This window comes from Sycon ciliatum, chromosome 5 (assembly GCF_964019385.1).
Source record: "Sycon ciliatum chromosome 5, ocSycCili1.1, whole genome shotgun sequence".
NCBI lineage: Eukaryota > Metazoa > Porifera > Calcarea > Leucosolenida > Sycettidae > Sycon > Sycon ciliatum.
The window spans coordinates 34,251,676-34,273,914 of record NC_088647.1 but is presented as its reverse complement, the minus strand read 5'-3'; the positions used below and the strand labels follow the sequence as shown (position 1 = coordinate 34,273,914).

The following is a 22,239-nucleotide window of genomic DNA, read 5'->3' as shown; positions in this document are numbered from 1 at the left end:
AGCCAAGCTAGAACATCAACAGAGCTGCTAGCCAGATACCTACGCAGTAGCTGCATACAGCTCTGCTTACAAGCACACCGATCACCTCGCAGCAACCAGGGAGTCGTAAATTATGCACTGTACTAAAAATTATAATTTTACGACTCCCTGGTTGTATCGGCACGACTAGACTGGTGTTTAAAAGATGAGGGTTATTTTATAATAGCCTCTACTTGGAGGAGAACATTGTGAGCTTGGTTACGGCTACATATGAGCAGTTGGATTAAAGCACAGAAGGAGAAAGACTAAAATAGGTTCGGAATAACGGCAAGAGTCACTATCTTGCCAATCATGCTGGAATTAGCAGACGAAATACTCACACGGGTCAACTCCTAGAACGAGTATACGAATAATATCAACAGTAGTAATCTATGAAGAGTAAAACCAAAATACGAAACAAGCACAGGGCCAAAGGTGTCCGAAAACTGGATAAGGCTGAAGACATTGACTGGACCTAATTCATGGGACTCGCGGCCAGACTTTGAAGAACGCATGCACGCACACAAGCCGATGGATTCAACAGCTTGAAGTTCAACACACACACACACGCACACGCGCACAAACGTGCGCACACACACACACACACACACACACACACACACAAACACACATGTCGACGACACACTCAAACCTATCAGAACGCCAAACGCATTTGCGTGCGTGCGTGCACATGTACACGCGAACACACACACACACACACACGCACACACAACTCCGTGGGCCACCTCCCATGGAGAGTACCCCGGTGCTCAAGGCAGAACGTTACCCGATTGCACAACACACCACATCAGCATGGATTCAAAACGACGCTAGAATACACACGCACGGATCCGAGTACACAAAGAACCGGTTTGGGTAGGCCTGCAATGATGGGAAACGTAGATAAATAACGGCGGTATCAAGGCAGCGGGTGGATGGTACAGTGGTACAGTATGTCTCACGGCATCCAGGAAAATGATAAGATAGAACGAAATAGACGGGAGGAGGCGACGGAACTCCAGATACCTAGTTGTCTCGAACAGGTGGTACGGATCCCAATTGACTGGACTGGATAACAATGTCAAGTAACTGCAGTGCCTGAAATGGCACAGCAACAACCACAACAACAACGGTAACAGAAGCAGCAGCAGCAGCAGCAGAGAATGGATCAATACTTTTTTTTAAATCATTACAACTGTGAACTGTAGCTCTGGTGCCATCAACGCTATTTCTGAGCTGAAAACATTGGTTCTCGGTCCCCGCCATTCCAGAAAATCGACCGTGCGGATAGTCTAGGTGCGGATAGTCGCACTACAATACGTGTAGATATAACTAGCACGCTGATACAGTCAGACCTCACTTAACTGCACACATCCGTCTTCCACAAAAAATAACCGGATAGGCGAGGGAACCGGATAATCGAACACACATACTGGATATACCGTATATTCTCTATTATAAGCACAGGTCTCCATTACTAGCACAGTCTCTAATACTAGCACACTGTGAGCACCTTTCGAAACATTATAAGCACGGTCTTGGTGGAAATCAATGCTGCATGCATGATATCTAGCATGTATTTCTTCTTGCTCTGTATGGATGTATTGGTTGAAAAAATATAAGCACGGTCTCCAATATAAGCACGGGGTAGAGGGCTGTTGAAAAAATACAAGCACGGCGCTTATAATAGAGAATATACGGTATGCATGGCATGTGCTGTAAATCGGTAACCAACGATTTTCTTCCGGATGGCGAGGGATCCGGATAAAAGAGGAGCGGACAAGCGAGGTCTGACTGTGCTAGTACATCCTCTTGAAAGACTCTAGCAAAACTTCACCCGTGAGTGTGTGCATGCGGTGTCACAGTGCTCCACGAACATTTGCCATCGCAGACTATCTGGCTTTGAGAAATTGCTACTCACGGGTAGTTACTACGTGCGTAAATTCACAACTTCTACGCCCCATGTCAAAACGAGCAGTCACCCATAAGGGGACTGTACAGAAGCAGAAGAAGAAGAAGAAAAACACTGACCTGATGCATTTGTATTTCAATCCAGCACGGCGTCTCCTTGATGGTCCTGCGCGGGTACTCCGGTCCCCAGCCCTTCAGGAAGCTGATGCGCACCACGGCGTTGGCGCGCAGGTCATCCACGCCGAGACTGGCCACGCTGGCCAGGGTGGCGTTGGATCCGGTGTTGGCCAGCGCCACGGCGCTAGCACCAGCTAGCAGGGTTTTGTCGCCTGCAACAACACACAAGTCAAAGAACGGAAGGAACACACAAGTCAAAGAACGGAAGGAACACACAAGTCAAAGAACGGAAGGAACACACAAGTCAAAGAACGGAAGGAACACACAAGTCAAAGAACGGAAGGAACACACAAGTCAAAGAACGGAAGGAACACACAAGTCAAAGAACGGAAGGAACACACAAGTCAAAGAACGGAAGGAACACACAAGTCAAAGAACGGAAGGAACACACAAGTCAAAAAACGGAAGGAACACACAAGTCAAAGAACGGAAGGAACACACAAGTCAAAGAACGGAAGGAACACACAAGTCAAAGAACGGAAGGAACACACAAGTCAAAGAACGGAAGGAACACACAAGTCAAAGAACGGAAGGAACACACAGAAATGGACTACAGTAGTGTCTCAGTGTTTTTTTTTTAAGAGTAGAGAGGTTACGATGCACGTTATTTCTGACGTGACGCGAAAGTTCAGCTCGCGTTATTTGGCTCGCACATCGAAAAATCAACGCGAGTGGCCTGCTGCTCATGTCGAAATTTGGAGTTTTACGCCAAATTTGACCTGAAATTGCGCGTAACGTCAGAAATAGCATGCATCTTAACCTCTCTACTATCTCACATTGACTCACAACACCTAATCTAATCTTTATCTGCCGTGGTTGGCTAGCACACGCTCTCTCCAAATCGACCGGAATTCTGTATCTTGAGATGAAGCAAAAAGAAGAGGGTTGGAGCAACTTCGGCGATAGTAGGGGAATAGTGTGTTGCTCCCCACATGGGAGCTCGCGGTTTTCCTGCCGACTTGAATTCTCACTTGACTGACTCACGACTGCCATCCAGAGCACACGAGTGTGTGAGTGTCCAGAGCACACTCGTGTGTGAGTGTGCTCTGGATACGATTGTGGCTATGTGGGATTCATGGAATGCATGTCTCCTTCGATAGCTCAGTTGGTAGAGCGGAAGACTGTAGTGTGTGCATCGTTTGGATGCACAGTCATCTTTAGGTCGCTGGTTCAAATCCGGCTCGAAGGATTTTTTTTCTCGTTTTTAGTGTGTTTTTTATGTAGCTTGCTTTGGTAGGGGCTATAGCGCTATCAACCAGTTGTCACCGGACCAACTCTGGCTCAGCAAGCGTGTGCGAGTGTGCTCTGGACACTCGCACACGCGTGTGCTCTGGATGGCAGTCGTTGACTGACTCACGACTGCCATCCAGAGCACAGCAATCGAGGACATCTGAGAGTTGTAATTTTTGTACTCCTCCGAGGTGTGATTTTTGGCGTGCTGGGCCAAGCACAAGGAAGCCATCTGCAAAAAAAATGCAGAAAATGGTTGTTGTTTGATCCTTTGCTGTAATCTTTGTTTCCAGTCGAAGCTAGTTGCTGTGTTTGGAGCAGAAACGCTGAAATTGACTATTTTCTGCATGTACTCATACATGTACTCATGTACTCAGTCATGCAGTCTCACTCGTATTTTAGCTCTTTTTCTGGAATTGATGCTGCTCTGCGCCCCTTGGTGAACCTTTCCTGCGCTCGTGGAGCAGCTGAAAAGGACCACTGGTATGTCTGGTTCCTGGTTTGAAAGTGGAGACTCGACTTTTGTGCCTTGAAAAAGGAGTAGAGAGCGATAAAGGTACATCTGTGGCTTATTTTTGAGTGCTCCTCGTACATTTTTGATCGTGATAGAAATTCTCAGACCAAAGTCAGACCAAAGTCAGCGCCGTACAGTTTTCTTGTGGATTTTTTAGTTGTTTCATCTCGTATCTATGTCAGTATCGTGATGGTGAAGTGGAGAGGGTGATTTTCTTCCTCTAGGCTTCGTTCGGCGGACTTTGCTTCGTCCTCGTTGAAAAGTGATCCGGAAAAAAAGGTCGATTCGAAAATTTTTGTTGATTTTCAAAGTACGTGGTGACATGCGATTGCTGGCTATGGTGAGAATTCAAGTCGGCAGGAAAACCGCGAGCTCCCATGTAGGGAGCAACACACTCTTCCCCTTGAGATAAAGCAATAAAAAAATTTAAAAATCGAATAATATAAGTCCGTTTTGACCACATGCCCGGTTTTCAAGAGACACTGTCGGCACACAAGCTGGGTTCTAGTGTTGACATACAAAGAAATACCTGGTTACGGTTTGAATAGAAACCTTGTTTGGATTCAAGCCTAGCCCGGACATCGGCTTCTTCAGGAATAATCCCAGCTTTTTAACACGCGATATCACGGGGTACTCTAATTTCAGAAATTTTCGGTGCTCAATATTTTCGGTATGAGGGCAAAAGGCCAGGTTAGGTGAACAGAAAATTTAGGCACAGAGAAGCAGTTCCGTATTAGATTATGTGCGTTAGTGTTTGTTCGGTGTATTGAAATTTTAGGTATGAAACAGATGTACCGAAAGTACGGAAAATAAAAGTACACCGAAAATTTGTGAAATTACGGGGAATATCAATACATGTACAATGACAGTGCTAAGCTGGAATCCGCTACAGTTCAGATTAGATACAACGCCCATACCTAGGAATTTCTCCTCTGTTCTGAGTACACACTGTCTCACAACAGACATAGGAACACAAGTCAACAGCTATCTTGCTAGTCTTTGACAGCACTGACTTTGATATACCAACATAGTGTGAGTGTGTGTGTGCGTGTGCGTGCGTGTGTATGTGTATACGTGCATGTGTGTGTGTGGGGGGGGGGAGAGGGGGGGGGGGGTGTACGTTTGTGTGCTGTATTCTTGTGCACCCCTGTCCACTGTACCCACATTTCACATCAAACAGCCGTGCTCACCTGCCACGGCCGCAGCTTGCGCAACGGCTGCCGCCTGGGCCGCATCCTGCTGTGCCTTCAAGTCTTCGTAGCACTGCGCCAAGTCAAACACTTTGATGACGGCGTTCGGGAAGATCTTGTGCACGGCTGACGCCTGGCGGTCGCCCTTGATGTTGTGTGCGTTGCGATCACAGAACGTGCTGTGCAAGAACACCGGGTTCTCACCTCGGTTCTTCAGCCTGTTGTTTTTGCGTGACGCATGCCCCGCACATCATGGGAACAAACGTACATGCACACGAACGCATGCATACACACACACATACATACACATACACAAAACACACACACACACACACACACACACACACACATAATTTACAACTGATTTTCACCTGCGAGCCAAAAAACCCGGTCCAGTCTCGACATCAGTGCATATACATGGATAATCGCAGCGTTTCTACAACAAAAGCCTGACGCATCACCCACGCAGGATGTCACAGCACTGTCGGGCGTCGAAGAATGGAGCGCCGAAAAACGACCAGGCTAGGATTTCACCAAGCACAGCATACCAATGTGTATACACAGTGACTCAACTGTGCATAGACTGTGAATACATGAAAAATAAGAACGGTCTAGGCTAAGAGGCTGACCCGCCAGTTCTTTGGAGACGGACAGTACTGTAAACAAGCGGGATGTTGTAGAAGCGTGAATAGCTTACCAGACATCACCGGTATGATACCTCTCCAGCTCGATACCCTTGCCGATGTGCAGGCGGGCCTTCTCCGACTTCTCGGTGCGATGAACGTTGCTCAGGCGGCCGAGGCAGAAGCGATTGGGCACCGACGGGTTGACAAAGCCGTCCACCGTCACCATGGTCTGGTTGGCGCGTACCTTGAAGATCTCTCCGACCTGCACGTCCAGTTCATTGTACGCAATACGACACCAGTGGTCCAGGCCTGACGGCAGCAGGGGAATGGCAGAAAGACACATAGCAACATGTATTCCATTATAATCACTGGTTGAGGGAATGGAAAAGGGAAATGTCTGAAGAAAAAAATTGACTGTCACCACCAGGACTCAAACCAGGGACCTTCGCTTGAGGCCAGCAATGCTCAAGTTTACCGGGAAGAAAAGGATCAAGAAACTACGAGTTACGCTATAATGTTCACTAACGCCACACTGCACAGCACCACACAACACTATGTTCACATGGTGACAGTCAATTTTTTTCTTTTCTTTTTATTTCACTCAACGCCGTGGTTCATGACCAATGGGCACAAAAAAAGCGTGAGAGACGGGTAATAGCCAACCATGAAACAATGCTACTATCGCACGCACCGGAATTAAGAGCACACGCATATACTACTATCCTTAACTAAGCACAGTTCACAATGTCTGCTGTGGCGAAGAGTACTACAGTGTGCACAGGTATGAAACTTCCAAAGGGCTAAAGTTGCAGCAATATTCATCCTCAACTGGGCCTCATTCTTGTGACAACACTTTTATGTTGGCGTGTACCCGCAATTCCAGCAAGTGAAATACAACACTAAGCGTACAGTAGCGACAAGCTAACACAGAGCAGGCCAGTGTGTGTCCACAGTGACCGTGCCGCGCAGTTTTCACATTCACCAAGCTGGATTCCACCGAGCCACAGCTGGACCTTAGCAAACTTGCACGCTGGTGGCTACTGACATCCGACCTCTGATTTCCGTGCTGGAGTGCAGCAGCGATTCTAGCGGTCTGCAATCCGTAGTGTTTCTAGCGGTCTGTAATCCGTAGTGTTACAAGCGCTTGCTGGGCGTTTGCAATGTGAGTGCACCGAGCTGGGGGCAGATTTCAGTTGCCAGCACTATAGTTGCACTTCCGACATACCAGTAAATTAGAATCGAGAATGTGGCCAAGTGGAAATGTCATTGCCAGCTGTGTGCATAGCATGCCGTGCGACCTCACCTGGCAGCGGAGGTATGTTCTCTAAACTCGACGCAGGCGTCATGGTGGACAGAATAGGCGGAATCGACTCCGGCCGAACATTGATGTTCATGGTGGGCATGGGCCCGCCGCTGCTGGAAGCCGATGACGTTGTTATTGTCGACGTTGCTATGCAGAGAAACACACACACACACAAACACACACACAAACACACACACATGCACACAAACAAACACACACACACACAGACACACACACACGCACACACACATGAAAGAGAGTCCGGTTATAAAGCGGCGCTAGTGTTTGGTCAGCACCTTTCAAACTTGTTCATCCTTTGGGTCATTTCATAATAATAATAATAATAATAATTGGAAGTAGTGACGTCACAGGCATGCATGTCCCTCTGGCCTTTCCCCAACTAAAATGGACTCCACAGTGATCTCATCAGGACAAGATGCCACGTGGCGAACTCGTCCACGGCGATTACCTAACAAAATACAATGTAGAGAAATACTTCCGTCTATCCTGAAAATTACGCAGTCGCCACGAAACGCACGTGTGACCATGGAGCAGTGTGCCTTGGGCAAGCAAGCATGCGGATGCCAAGCTGGGTTCGATATCTAACAAGCTTGTACACGCATACCTCATTTATCCGGGCGGTCCGGGACCGAGCACTGCCCGTAACTCCAAATCACATTACATGATGATGGGGAAAGGCCATAGATATGGCATATGGTTACTATTTCCACGAAAAGTGACAAAAGAGTAGTAATATTTCCACTTAAACTTTCCCAAAGGGTGCCCGGTAGACCGAAGTGCCCGTAACTTCGGGGTCCGGATAACCGAGGTATGAGGTATGAGTGTAGTACAGAGACAATGATGTACTTCTAAAAGTGAAACAAAAACCGGTAGAAATATTCCCGCCGGGAAGACTTGACTGTAGGTCCTATCGCATACCTGGTGTGCTCTGGGCCGTGACATTCAACGTGGCAGGCAGAATGGCCGGGTTTAGAGAAGTGCTTGGGCGAAGTGAAGACAATGGTCGACTCGGCGTGGTCATCGCGGCAGCATTGGCACTCGGATTCAGGAAGGAGTATTTCGGAGGAGCAGCGGCAGCAGCAGCGGAGCCATTGTTGCTCGGGGTCACATGGTGCTGCTGCTGCTGAGGCTGCTGCTGCTGTTGGAAACCTTGCGAAAGCTGCTGGCTGAACGGCTGATTCTGTTGGACCGGCTGCTGTATCTGCATTGGCTGATGTGCCTGCGCCATACGTTGTTGTTGTTGTTGTTGTTGTTGTTGTTGTTGTTGTTGTTGTTGTTGCTGCTGCTGTTGCTGCTGTAGTTGCTGCTGCTGGAGATTAACTGGCTGCATAGCGGACTGCTGTTGAACAGCCTGGGAATGCATGTTTGGATGTTGTGGAGCTTGTTGCTGATGTGAAGATACCATTGGGCCACCGAACGCAGTATTGAGGCCGCCCGGCGGGATATTGCCCAGGCCGGGCCGAGACGCGCCCATGCCAAACTGCCCGCCGGGTTGCCCCTGATGATGCTGCTGCTGCTGCTGCTGTTGTTGTTGAGCAAGTTGTTGCTGCTGGTGTTGCTGCTGCTGGTGCTGCTGCTGTTGTGACATGTTGGCATGCTGCATGGGCGTCGCCTGCATGCCAGGCGAGCACCTGGACATTACGGACTGCGGCATCATCGACTGGGTGTCACCGCCGTACGGCATACCCGTACTTGGCGTGCTCAGACCAGATGACGGTAGCTGTTGCTGCTGTTGTTGCTGCTGCTGTCCTGACATAGGGTACTGGCCAACACCACCGGACATGGGCAGCTGTGAGTTGTTCATACCACTCATGAACGAGTCGTCGCCGCTGGTGAGACTCTTTAGAAGATCATCAGCGAAGAAATCGCTTCCACCGCTGAACGAAAAGAAAGAGAGGAAAGTAGAAGGAACAGAATTATTTAAAGTAAAAGTGGGGACGCTTCCCCCTGCAGTTTCATCTCATTTCACAATAATTACGTTTCGGCAAATTGCCTTCACCAGGTTCACAATGATGTGCAACCTCTCAAACCAGCATTGATAAAGGCCAACAGTAAGAGCTGGGTGTGAGAAGACATCTACAAATCCGTTGATCCCCGAGCTGCAGAGAGTGCTCATTGTCAAAGACAGAGCTTAGTACATAGCAAACTCAGTGAATGACGTTCTGGTTGGTTGTAACTCTGAGTTTCATGCCGTTAGGCAATCATCAGACAACTGATTTTTGGGGATTTACCCAGCAGTACGATTATCTAAAGTGATGGTAGCAACTGGGTAAGTCAAGAACGTGAACCTTACCTGAAAGAGTCCATCCCAGACCCAGCCTGTTGTCCCAACGGCCCACCGAGTCCCTGCAGAAACACAGACAAATACCAATTACACCAATATTGTATGTACAAAGTGGACAGGAGTAATTCATCAATCCAGCGGGGAGCGTGTGAAACAGCTCTCTGCGGCACAGTGAGAAAGAACTACAAGCTGCTTCCAAAACGCGTCAACATTAAGCCAGCTGCCGGCAAGTCTGCAGTGACATTGTGCAGCCATTGCTGACGACTTACTCCTCCAAGATTTCCCTGCGCTGCCACCGTCGAGGATTGGAGGGAGTCCGGCGCGCCGAGACCACCAGGTCCCTGTGGCATCGTCGGCGACACCATACTCTGTCCGGCGGACGGATCGGACGTCGTTGACACAGACATGCCTGCAGCCGACATAAACCCAAACCATCGAGGACCAACAGTCTTGCACACGAGCCAAAGACCAACACGGATACCGCATCTTCCCAAATATAAGCTGCACCCAGATTTTTCGTCACGAACTACAGACTTTTATCCTGTTTGTCAGCGTTAACTTGACCAGAAAAAAGTAAAACATCGTTTAATAGCTTTTTTGGATGAATTGCTAGTGTTTAAAGTGTGGTTTATACTCCGGACAATACGGTACCTCCGGACAATACGGTACGTGGCATCCAGCCCAGGCACCATGTACAGGTGCAACTACACTTGTCAAACTAGCCAAAATGCACATGTACAGTCAACTTTGTGTATAGCGACACTCGGCGGGGAATCAGAAAAGTGTCCTTATTCGCAAAGTGTCCTCATACCCGAAGTCTCATGATATGCATTACAGTTAGATTGGTCTTCGCCCTGGGCATGGAAATTCTGTCGTTATTCACGAATTGTCGTTACATCCGCAGTCGTTATTAGCAAAATTGACTGTACACGGATTATAAAGTTCGCACGTCCGCACCACAACCGGCTATACAATTATCTCGAGAAACACAACCAGCTCTGGAAGCTTCGTGTGCACCATTCCCTGAGATACCTGGGTGGTAGACACAGTGCCTAGCGGCAAGGGTGAGGCAGGGCGTCTCGCATCTAGTGCCCGACATGGGAGAAAAACCTTTTAATATGCATTAATCAGTATAGTAAGGCAAAAGCCATAATTATTTCCGTTTATCCGTACCTCTCGAACAATGCAAAATCTTGCAGGCAACAGCATGAATGACCCATTTCCCCGAATATAAGTCGCACATTTTTACAGTAAAATTCAAGCGGAAAAAAGGGGGTGCGACTTTCAATCGAGCATGACTTACCATTGAAACAATATGGCTCAAACCTGAAAAGTGGATGCGGCTTATAATCGAGCGCGACTTATAATCGGGAGAGTAAGGTACTCATATTGACCCTCAATGCCCTGTTTGCCCAATCCATGCAGCGACTGTCTCAACTCATACTGGCCCTCACCTTGCCCGGGCATGTTGGGATGCGACTGGCGAGCGCCGTTGTACATGCCGCCATGCGTTGCTCCTGACGACACACCGCCACCACCACCGCCGCTGCTAAACGGCGGCATCTGCATCTGCGACGCCACTCCACCGGCGGTCCCGGTGGCGGGCATCTGGTGGCCCATGCTGGACGCGGCTATCTGTGACTCCAGCGCGCTGGTCAGGCTGGAGCGGTTGGCACCGAACGACGCGTCAGCACCTTGCAGCGCCTGCGAGAAGGATGTCCCGGTGTTGCCTGCCCAAAACCTACCGTCTGTAATGGCGTAAAGCAAAGCAGGGCAGCAGAAATTTTATGCTTGCTAGTACTCCACACAAATATACAGTATATGCACATACACACAATGCAGGTGAAGATTGTGCTCACTCTGTACACACGTAAACACACACACATACACACACATACAGACACACACACACACACACACACACACACACACACGCGCACATACACACGCACAGCACACATACCCTGCTGCTGCTGCTGCTGCTGCTGAGGGGCTTGCTGACCAGCAACCTGTTGGTCACCCATGTTGAGAGAGCGAAAATCCATGAATTGCTGCTGCTGTTGCTGCTGCTGATGTTGACCGTGAGAAGTTCCGTTGTTACTGTATAGCGATGGCAAAGAGATCTCACCTACATGTGCGGGGAAGGAAATATGAGATACCGCAACACAAGGATGAAGGAAGCCTATGGGTACGATTCTATTGAAACTACTTGATGCTACTGCACATTAACACGTTATAGCGATGATTAGGATTAGTGAGGCTGACATTACCAAAAGAACAAAGAGAATATGGTGAATCTAAATGCAAATTTTCAAACACCCAAACACGTGTTCACTGGCACAGGTACCAAAGCGCCACTCGTAACGTCCACGCTACCTGTGTACCAGATCATGAGCTCCAACTCGACGGTCGGTCGGCAGCACGGTTGTTAATACTAGTACCCGTCCGCTCTGCTTCACGAACCGGACTTGAAGCCAGGTCTCCCTGGTGCTTTATCATGGTCGCTAAGGAGTCGTCGTGAAAGTTTTTCGTCGCCCCTGAAACAAACACCGTTTGTTTGGGGAAGAGGGTGTGTGAGCTAAAATCTCAAGTTGACCAACGCTGCACATATACATGTACATGCATACGATTTTTGTCGTCCAGCATAGCATGCCGTGTTCATTTCGGAGGGTGGGGAGGGATCCGAGTACGAAATGAATGATGTTCGTTTCAGGGACGACTAAAACCTTTTGCACCGACTCCGGCCTAAGATCGACCAGCCTAGCTTGCCAGGCTCGTGAGTTTCGTGCATACCGGCGTGGAGAGTGAGCATCGCTGCGCTAGCCGCTACTTACTGGTCATAGTAACATTGTCCGGTCCTTGACTGGTCGGTTGGATGGGACTGGCTGTGTTCAAAAATCAAACACACACACACACACACAGATTAACAAAAGTATCATCGTTAGCACCAAATACCCTCGTACTCCAAGACGTCACACACAGCAGCACCATTGAAGAAATGAAGGAAATCGGAAGAAATTCCCATTTCCAGTCCTTTTGGACCATTTTTTTTTATACCGAAGCTAGATGTCACTCAACATGTCAGCACGGCTTCATCACATAACACACTAGATCACAGCTAAGACAACTACAGATGGGTTTCGAGGTTGGAAGGGAAAGCTTTTAAAAAGACACTGCCGAAATCAAATTCCTAAACGATGTCTTTCGTTTGATCCGCTAATTATCTCGAGGTTAAAGGAGGGCAAAAGTCACTCCAATCCCTTACCCAGTAACATGATCAGGATCTCCCAGAGGACTCTGTTCGTTTACATACAGGTAACGTGGCACAATGACAGGCCACGCACACACACACACACACACTACCTCCCTCCCTGTGGCTGCTCTGGCCGGTGGTCTACACACCGATCGACAGCCGGAGAAGGACAGGTGCAGCCAGCAGGCAATTGCAGGAGGTGTAACAGGAGTAACAGGAGGAGTAACGTTCTAATCCATGGCTAGCCGCATCAGCCCTCCTTCACGTCTATATTGCCCCTCTCCTCCCTGCTTCCCAGCACAAACTAGCTTGACGTGCAGCTCTTCACACGAGCTCCTGCTGTTTTATGTTTTCTGAGCAGAACTTCAGGAGGGACTTTGGGCAGACTACCTCTTTGCTTGCAGATTTCCTTCTGTGGGCAACCTTGCCAAGTACTGGCTGATTAGGCAACACTATGATAATGTGTTTACAGAGCAGTGTGTGTAGATTTCAACACTGTGTTTATGGTTGTGACAGAGAGAAAGTGAGTGAGTGGGTGAGTGGGTGAGTGGGTGCCTAACTGGTCTTGTTTAGTGCTGGTTGGATGAATTCACATCTGTACAATGTTTGTTCAGCATTGCAGTTTCCCACATCTCCCAGACATCAGACGTCATTGTATCACCCACTACTAGTACTAGTACTAGAATGGAAAACTTGACGTGGAAGGTTCGAAGAAAGAGGCGACCAGGAGCACCAGGTGGACCTGGCACCCCTGGCACGACCACCTTCGTCACTGGCATCACCACTACGTCCAGCTGCATCCTGCAACCGTCCCAGCGCTGCAGCATGTCCATTCAGCGGGCCAGTGCTCGGCCGAACGAATGGACATTCCGACGCCCTCCGTCTCGTCCAAACGGCGCCAGGTCAGGCGACCACCAAGCTTCACCTTCTCGCCTCTACACGTAGATCTACGCGCTTCTGCGCAACAACTAGCGAGCGCATCTCAGCGGAGTGAGAAACAACTACAACACAAACGTGATTTTAGATCGCGGTACGCGGATATCGTACAAGGCACAAAGTAGAACACCAGCGGTGCGTTTCAGAGAAGACGAGTTTAGCTGTGCGCTGACGGTGAGACCAGTTACTAGTAGTTGGGCGCGTTCCTTTCCACACGAAAAAACGTCGAAGTGAAACGCATTCCACACAAACAGTGTGTGTGTGTGTGTGTATTCACAACTGCTAGTACTACACGAGCGCTAACACAAAAATTAACGAGCACGCGTGTACCGGCGAACGTAGCCACTGGAACGACTCCCAACGCCAGTGCAATGATGGCAGCAGTCGCCGACATCTAGACAGTTCGTCGCCAAAAAGTTGACCTGAGCGATCAGAACTTGACACACGAACATCTGACCACACATTCCTTCTCCAACCAGTTACCTCGACTTCAGTCTTCACATAATCCATTCTCCGTCCCGTGCGAGCACAAGCTCCAACATCCATTCACCATGCTCGCCCGCACGCGGTACTCATTGATCGTGGCTCGTCGCGCGGCGGAAAATGGTTGGAGTAGCCACCGCGTCTAGCCTACAGAACGCCACTCGACTATTCGTGTCGTGGAGTGCAACAAGTGCTGAGCGGACAATTGCCCTGAAGCAATATTCGCTCCGACATGTCGATTCCACCAGGCAGAAGTGTTACAACCCACAAAGAATTATTACTTTCCGCAAGCAAAAAGTAAACGATCGCACCAAGAATCAGGCAAGATCTGAATGGTGGCTAGCTGACGAGGAAAGATTGTTATCGCGAATATATAACCGCTGACTCTTCTGCATGTACCATGTGTACCGTGCGATCAGGTCGCACAAAACTCATAATCAATTATTATTATTTTGGACATCCGCAATAACATCCACACGGTGCAGATCCACACGGTGCAGTAAATCATGGTAAAATACATGTTTGTGCATGCAGCACAGAGCGAGGACGCATACATACTGTACTACAAACTTTTTCTGGAACGCCAAGTCAAAAAAAGCGAAAGTCAGACCATAATCAGAGATCAATCTGTTTACAAAAAATGCATTATAAATCTGCGGACACAACAGATTCATCCTTGAATCTGGCTTGATAACTCAATCAGCGCAGAAACATTCAGATTGACACGAAGCAGACAGGACAAGGTGTCGCCGCTAGAGCTCTCTGGGCAGCTCCTCAGTCAACATCTTCAATCGATTTAGAAACTATTTACTTCACGGACCAAACACACGACCAGTCCATTTTGTCTTGAGAAACACAATTAGAAAACTTGAAAAGCAACTGAAAATACAATCATGTACACGACCGTGTACTACTCACGATTGCAAAAAAGGAACTCACCTTGATTCCCCTGCGCTACAGGTAGCGAGCTCACGTTCACGTCGCCTCCGAGCTGACCAGGACCAATATCTGCATGAGTGCAAACATACACACATTTCACGCCCAGACCAAGACTAACAACAGCAGGTACTAGGGACCTAGGGTGCCCACACAGAAATCAGGCCAGCGACAGTACACACATACATGTATCCACGCCAGACACTGGTACGGTGATGACAACACTCAACAGCGTCGACTAGACTGGGGCACAACGGGGATCTACGTTTTGGCAGAAAGACGGCGTCGCATGGTCGGTTGACAGATTAAACTGGCACAGTGGCAGTGCAGTGGCACCAACAATACTACTTACTAGTAACACAATCATTACCACTCCGTCAAATACATGCCCAATGCACAGATACTAGCGGGGCGTACTAGCATCGATCCTGGGAATGTAGGAAACAAAAATTATTTTCTCAATAAAATACGTACAGGCAAACGCCGCTATTTCATCGGAACCAGTCCGCCACGCACCTCATACACGCACAAGACTGCGCTTGACGGCGCCCGCCGTGCAGTCGGCCGACACAGCGTCTGCTAGTCGCCAAGGTGTTCGGGAACGCTTCGACGGACGAATGGCAGAACGCGGAGATTATGAAAGCAGCGCGCTGCAAGAACGGCCACACCAATCAATGGAGGACGAGTCGTCTGGATCCTGGACTCACCGTCGCCCACCAGGAGGACAAGTACTACTACTACTAGTACATGTACCGTCACACTGCACTGACAGACAGAGATCACCAGCTCGGACTCGAGTCGTACCAGCGTTGACATACAGTTTGTACCACACTCCACAGTACTGGAACAGTCCCGTTGACAGCAAATCCGCCAAAGACTGCAGCTCAGTCGAGGATGAGCGCAAGCGGCGGATCGGAGTCGATCGAGGGCGCGTGCGGATCTCGTTAGAAATATGGTGTCACAAATCATTTTTGTGAATCATTTATTCAGCTAGACGTCATCACACCATTCATTATGCATTCATGACAGGCAGTAGGTCCTGAGCTAGCCTGAGGCTGGGATGTCCTCGGCCTACATTATTTACAAAGACAGTCAGTGCTAAAGATTTTAAAGGGGAAGTCCGGTGAAAAATTTAAATTTCAGGGTTGGTAGAGTTTCGGCCGCTGAGTCGAATGGTGTTGGTCCCACATGTCCCCGACAAAGCGTTCTCGAGATATTTCCGTTTGAAAAACTGAGTTTCGGGGGCTGCGCCATGACGTCATGCGGCCGCGCCACACCCTTCGCAACGTCATAGCGTGCAGCTAGGTCAAAACAGGAGTGCGTGAAAGCAATAGTGTCAGTGCTATTTCAAATGATTTGGCGACCCATAGTAGGTGGTGCAAGCGACTCCGAAGACGTAACTCCTTGTGAGAGTGAGGATGCAGCCATGGCTGACCTTCATGAGTTCGGTCTGGGGCTGAGAACCTCGGTATTCAGCTGAAGAAATGGCCGCGCGGGCCGGTCAAGAGTGAGCGCTACTGAGTTTCCGACTGATGAAGAAGCAGCAGCTATTGCAGACGAAGCCGATATAAGTATCAGCTCGCTGGAGAGCAGAGTCGCCAAAATGGAGAAGAGTGATGCGAGTGCTCTAAGACTAAATGTTGTTCCATACCGATTCGCTTAGACTCCAGTAACCTGCCACATGGTGATGTTTTGGTGCGAACTTGGCGTATTTCGGACACTCAATTGGAGAACAGTGCAGGCTCTTTGAACTACGTGCACGACTCTTCGCACTACGTGCACGACTCTTCGCTCGCAACGCTACGGGATCTGAAAGTTCTAGGTCCGGGAGCTGTTCGCTGTTTTGTCACTTGTCACGGTTGTGCACTCATCGCTGTAGCATAAAATAATGAGGCGGGAGCGGAAAACTAAAATTTTCTTTCTCAAAGCACAACCACCACCGGCAAGGAGAAACGCTCGTTCTCTGACTACACGACTGATAGTGATACGAGTGTAGTACATGACAAGTCCGTGTGTTGACTAGTTTTCTGAGTCTTGTGACTCGAGTCTTGTTGTACCTACCCCAGCATGGCAGTGCGGGAGTAGTTCCGTGTGTGATGAGTTTGTTGACTACAGTACAGGTACTAGGTAGCATGCACGCAGCGCATTGCTAGAGCCATAGATAGAGGCCAGTGCATGTCGACGGAAAAAGTCCAACTCGGAAACGGCTAAAATACGGTATAACCTCGAGGTTTACCGAGCTGAAAATCACAGGGTACGTAGTGTTTGTAACACTGATTCGAATGGTCTTGGTCCGAAGAAGCTGCGACAAACGGTTCCCCAATCGAACGCGCTCCGAATATGGCCGTTTTTGTACACATCTAGATGGTGTGGCCACCTGGCTGCACGCTGTGACGTCATCACCTGGATCTGGGTGAGGCGCGCTCAAATCCGCACATGTTCGATTGGGCGTATCTGACGAACCATAGGCCGCAGCCTCCTCGGACAAAGACCATTCGACTCAGCGCCCCGAACTCTACGGACTGTGAAATTTAAATTTTTCACCGGACTTCCCCTTTAAAAGTACCAGTAGCCTGGGGAGCCTCCGAGGTCGTTTCGTGGCAGAGAACCCCGTCCGTGCACGCGTGATCATGGTGATCCAACACCAAGAACACTGGCAACAAGGTGACTGTGTGGATCTGCTCTGTCTGCATCTCAGCTCAGGGGGGAGTCAGGGGGGGGGGGGGGGGAGTCAGGGGGGAGGCACTCAGCCGCAGAATCATCACATCAGAAAAGTCTGACGTCACTTGTCTTGGGATGTTACTACGGAACATTCACTGATCCAGTTCATAGCCATAGCCAGGGCCTGGGAGGGGGCCAGGGGGGGGGGGGGAGGGGGGGGGGAGCAGTCCCTTGTGAGTCAAAATCACAAGTAGACCGACACCATGGACGTGATGATGCATGCGATTTGCGCCGCCCAGCATTGCAAACTGCATTTTCATTCCACAGGGGAGGGTCAGAGTACAAAATGAAAGATATTCGTTTCAGGGACTCACGCATGACAACAGAAAAAGCTTCAAAGTTTGCGATGACCCCTACCTTGCTTCACTGAAGTGTGGTGCTATATGTAGACCTAGTCGAAGACTGATGAGCAAACGTAGAGTCTAGAGAAACCTTTCCGCAGCATCTTCATGTTATAGTAACCTCCTTCAATACTTACTATGATAAGCATGCGTATTACAAATTTGGTCACGGTACCAGTGTCTGCTCTAGGATTTCAAAACTAACCGGGTACAAGACTTAGTGTACCTGGGCACAACTCTTCCAACAGGTTCAGAGCCGGGTATTTTTGAACTTGGCCGATGCACTTGTGCTCATGATTATACTTTTTCTTTCCCTCAAACTAGTGAAGATTATACTATGCGTGCGAACAAAGGTCACAGTGTCCAGAACTGTGTCGGGAACAGCCGGAATTTCGGTTGCTGAAACTGCACAGTAGTATCTACGGCAGTGGACGATTATTTCAAAGGCTAAAATTCAGAACTTCCTGGCATTTTCACGAGATCACTAGGGATACATTGACACGTACACCCAGCACCGTGTGAACTGAGTCACGCCGGGTTTGCAAGTGAGTTCACGGTTGCTCGTGTGCATGTGCTTGCACGTCGTGTGAATGGCCTGTTACTATTAAGAAAAGGAGCAGAATTCAAGGTACTGTCCCCTGAACGCTTTGTATGGTCTTGGCAATCCCACTGCTTTTCAAGCAGAAACGATAAATTTTCTGAGCGGTGTCCGCCCAGAGCAATAGACCATCCAACATCAGTGGTTTGCTACGGTTTTTCAGCGTCGACTGTACAACCCTCTGCAGTCCAGTTCAAGTAATCACGGCTATGGCCTTCCCAAGCAAGAAGACACACTCCTTGACCATCTCACACATTTTTAGAAGTCAACCAAATAGAAGATCCTGTGAAAGGGGAAGGGCCAAATTGCCCGTTACAAGTGTTGACCAACAGTCCACCAAATCCCGAGTTTAAATACATAGTAGATCGGTGAGGAGATATCAGTACTGAGACCCACTGTGGTGCAGTCTGGCCAGGGAAGGTTACTTGAAAATATCGATAGTATCCGCACAAAATGCATAGCTGAAAGCATTCAGATTTCATCTACAATGTAAGTTCCACAGTTTGAATCCTGATGAAACGCACTGCTCAATTGTCCAATCTTACTGCTGCTCTTTCCACAAAACCCAAGAAGGAACTACTTCAAGTATCTTGCAAAATATCCATGCAGGTGAAGTCGAAATCGAATTTCAAATCGAAGGTACCGGAAAGGACGGTGCAGAAGTCGATATGTTAGTACAACATGGAGCCAGAAAATAATGATTCGGGTCACCGCGACTCCAGTGTAGAAGTAAACACGAATCCAACAACATGATACCACTATTGCAACGGGCATAAGCCCAGACGATCGTGTTCCCTACATTTCTTTTTTTATTGAAGCTACAAGAAGTTATTCTGGCGAGAACCAGAGGCTGGTGAAACTATTATTACCCACGAAACCTGTACAGGCACAACTTCTCTACATTGTGTGCACACCACATTTAAAAAAACTGTTAAACCGGGAAATTTCAGTGGAGATTTATTTTCTGTGACTACGGTGCAGGTCATTTTGACTGAAAATAAAACGCCACCTAAAATTCAACAATACCATGCCACACAGTGTGCAAAAATGCATTTTTGGATCAGGAAAACCGGTTTACCAAAATATTCGTGCTACTGAACCTACTGAACCGTTGATTTTGGGAACACAGAAAATATTACACCACTGACCAGGTTTTATCATCCCCTTCACTGGCATCAGCCTAAATCACTACTCAGGCTTTCTGCATGACCATGTAACATTGACATTGTCTCTAGTACTCTCTACACAGTAAAACTAAAAAGTAAAAGAAGTAAAAAGAGCAGAAGGCGCTATGCCCTTGTCCATACATGTACATGACTTTGTACACTGGTCTGTCCTACTAAGTTATCAGCTGGGCCACACTGCACTACTGAGTGCGTGGAGTGCGTGTGTGCCTGATCGACTTTGACAGTCAACTGTCACCTCCACTTGCTACACTACGTAGGTTAGTGTAGATCTCCAGTACTACCAGTATACAGTCATGATGAAGATGAAGCCTGCCCACTGCCCAGTGCCTTGCAAACACCAAATTTATTTTCAAAGTCTGCAAAGACACTCCACTCAAATCATGTTGTAGTTGTTTCATGTAGCATGACACGCAAAGCCCACAGAGCTAGCTAGAGCTGAGCTGAGGCAGTCTAGTCACGGAGACAGCTCAGGCCGCAAAGGAATTTACAAGCGTTTGGGTAGTGACGATGGTAATCTATCACCTCCACTTCATCCTGGCGTCAGACTGGCTGCTCCTACGACAAGTGTGTGGTTGCAGCGCACCTCTCACTTCTCTCAGTCTCAGGTCTGGATCCGGGGATAGTAATAATACTAATAAGCGCATATGCACATCGCACAGAGCCATCACCTACTCCGAGCGATCGTGAGCAGCCACCGTTCTCAGCTCAACACAGTTTCGGCGTCAGCAAACGACGTAGTGGTGTCGATGCAGCTTGCTGCCTAGCTAACTAGCGTGCAGCACCTGCTGCAGGTCGCTATCTTTTGCAAAGACGTAGAGCATAGTCGTTGAGGCAAGTAGAGTGCAAACTTGTGTCCTCCAGAGAAGTGGTGAACAGTTTTTAGAGCGGCCACGTAAGTCGTAAGCAAAACTAAGTCGGCCACTCGCAAAGGTTTGCGAAATTTGGGTAGGTGTGAGTTTTGAGAAATAGGTGCGACTAGAAAATATGCCAGTACGGCGAGAATGCTCTGCGTCTGATGTGATTATGAATATGAGCGAAGATTTGATGCGCGGAAGCCGTGGAGATTTCAACCACACATCCCCAAACTGCCTCCCATTCATTTCACCTTGAAAACTGATGGAACGACCCGAATTCTAAGGAGATCAAGCTGCCAACATGCGACTACATGCTGTGCGCTCTGGTCGCCACAACCTGAAATCTAGAACCTGGGTTCGCTCCGTGTGGCAAGCAGCAGCAGCCGATTTGTGAGCAGTGAAACAATACAAGTCAAGTCCTTCGTTGACCTGATCCGCAGGTGGTTGGTGCTTGATCAATTCTGAAATCTTCACCAACACGGACCAGTACTGCACTGGGCAGCAGCAGAGCCTGGCCTTGGGCACGCCGGGAGCTGCATACGCCTATACTTATTACGATTGCGGACGGAGATGTCCTTTGAGAAGCTGAACATCGACCAGGAGCACTGCCTGTGCAACGCTGCGCGGAGAGTACGATTAATTGCGGACAGTACACATGGTACAGGGTACAGCTAAAATAAGAGCAATAATATCTCACAAATCTCAGACCTTTCGAGGGATCTGAAACTCCCATCGATCCCACTGCTTACCTGCCCCGATGATCCGCTCGTAATGGAACGGGTTGATGCAGACCACGTCGTGTTTACCATCAAAACCGAACTGACAGCACGGCAAACTCTTCAGCTCGTTTCGCGTCAAGTCCGACCAGCGCCATAGGCGTGCGTAGATGATGTGCGGGAAGGCTTTTCGGCCAGCGATCTGCAGTCGGCCATCCAGCGTCCGCTGAATGGTGACACATTTCGACGGCTGCGACCCACTCGTCGTGACTGCTGTGATCAGCGCGTCCAGCTCATCCTTCCGATCCTTGAGCTTCTTCACGAGCGAGTCGATCGCGCGTCGTGCAAACAGCTCCGTCTCGCCGTCGGTGCGATGGCACATGAGCTGCAGCACAGTCGTCGTGATCGGATCTGCGTTTTGCATCATATCTTCGGTGTTGAGAAAGACTAGTTTGGCGTACAGCGGTAACGATGTGTGGTAGTAGTACTAGTACTAGGGTACTGCCACTGGCGCTCGGCAGCTCTGATCAATGCCACTGCCGCTCCTTGGGAGAAAAACAATAGGATGTCCGCGTCCGTTGGCTGTGTGAGTGCGAATACTATACCTTTGACGGAAGCCTGCGCACTTCCTGGCGGTCCCGTTCTGCAAATGGCCAGAAATACGTTTCACTTGACGTTTATTTATTCAATCCACAATGATGATCACGATAAATTCGCCTCGAGCGATGGGGCACAGTTACTTTGCTGATATGATGCAGGCAACGGCACCGCGCGTCGCAAATCCACTCGCTCACCACAAGATCCACGCACAGGAACCTTCCACACAGTGGGCCATGGAGAGAAAGACCAGCTGTGTCTTTGCTAAATCGTAAATGTTGCAAAAATGCACTCTCTTTCACCCCCATAAATACACAGTCAGCATATGCGTACATAGCCCCTA

General features: G+C 48.8%; 1 protein-coding gene and 1 non-coding gene across 7 annotated transcripts; one reads left to right on the top strand and one right to left on the bottom strand.

Moving 5' to 3' along the window:
• Positions 1-171: 171 nt before the first annotated feature.
• On the bottom strand, positions 172-22,128 carry LOC135818441 (mothers against decapentaplegic homolog 4-like). 6 transcript variants are annotated; one of them, XM_065331817.1, is made up of 13 exons: positions 21,333-22,128; positions 14,886-14,954; positions 12,109-12,159; positions 11,238-11,402; positions 10,729-11,022; positions 9,544-9,683; positions 9,284-9,336; positions 7,909-8,867; positions 6,970-7,116; positions 5,738-5,975; positions 5,041-5,258; positions 2,050-2,258; positions 172-1,116 (listed from the first exon to the last, which is right to left on the bottom strand). In XM_065331817.1, the coding sequence occupies exons 1-13, from the start codon at positions 21,724-21,726 to the stop codon at positions 1,045-1,047; spliced, it is 3,009 nt and encodes a 1,002-aa protein (XP_065187889.1). In that variant the 5' UTR covers positions 21,727-22,128; the 3' UTR covers positions 172-1,044. The 6 variants fall into 6 exon arrangements, with proteins under 6 accessions (XP_065187889.1, XP_065187892.1, XP_065187893.1 ...); XM_065331820.1 differs by lacking the exon at positions 21,333-22,128 and adding an exon at positions 15,357-15,795; XM_065331821.1 differs by lacking the exon at positions 21,333-22,128 and adding an exon at positions 15,399-15,795.
• Trnay-gua (transfer RNA tyrosine (anticodon GUA)) lies at positions 3,197-3,295 on the top strand. The gene is made up of 2 exons: positions 3,197-3,233; positions 3,260-3,295. It is a non-coding gene; the product is annotated as a tRNA-Tyr (tRNA).
• Positions 22,129-22,239: the final 111 nt, after the last annotated feature.

Excerpts from the sequence above, each read along its gene's own strand:
- LOC135818441 (XM_065331817.1), bottom strand. The coding sequence starts at position 21,726 with ATGATGCAAAACGCAGATCCGATCACGACGACTGTGCTGCAGCTCATG. Across the intron at positions 14,955-21,332 it reads CGAGCGGATCATCGGGGCAG|ATATTGGTCCTGGTCAGCTC; the intron begins GTAAGCAGTGGG and ends GCACTCATGCAG. Across the intron at positions 5,259-5,737 it reads TATCATACCGGTGATGTCTG|GCTGAAGAACCGAGGTGAGA; the intron begins GTAAGCTATTCA and ends CAAAAACAACAG.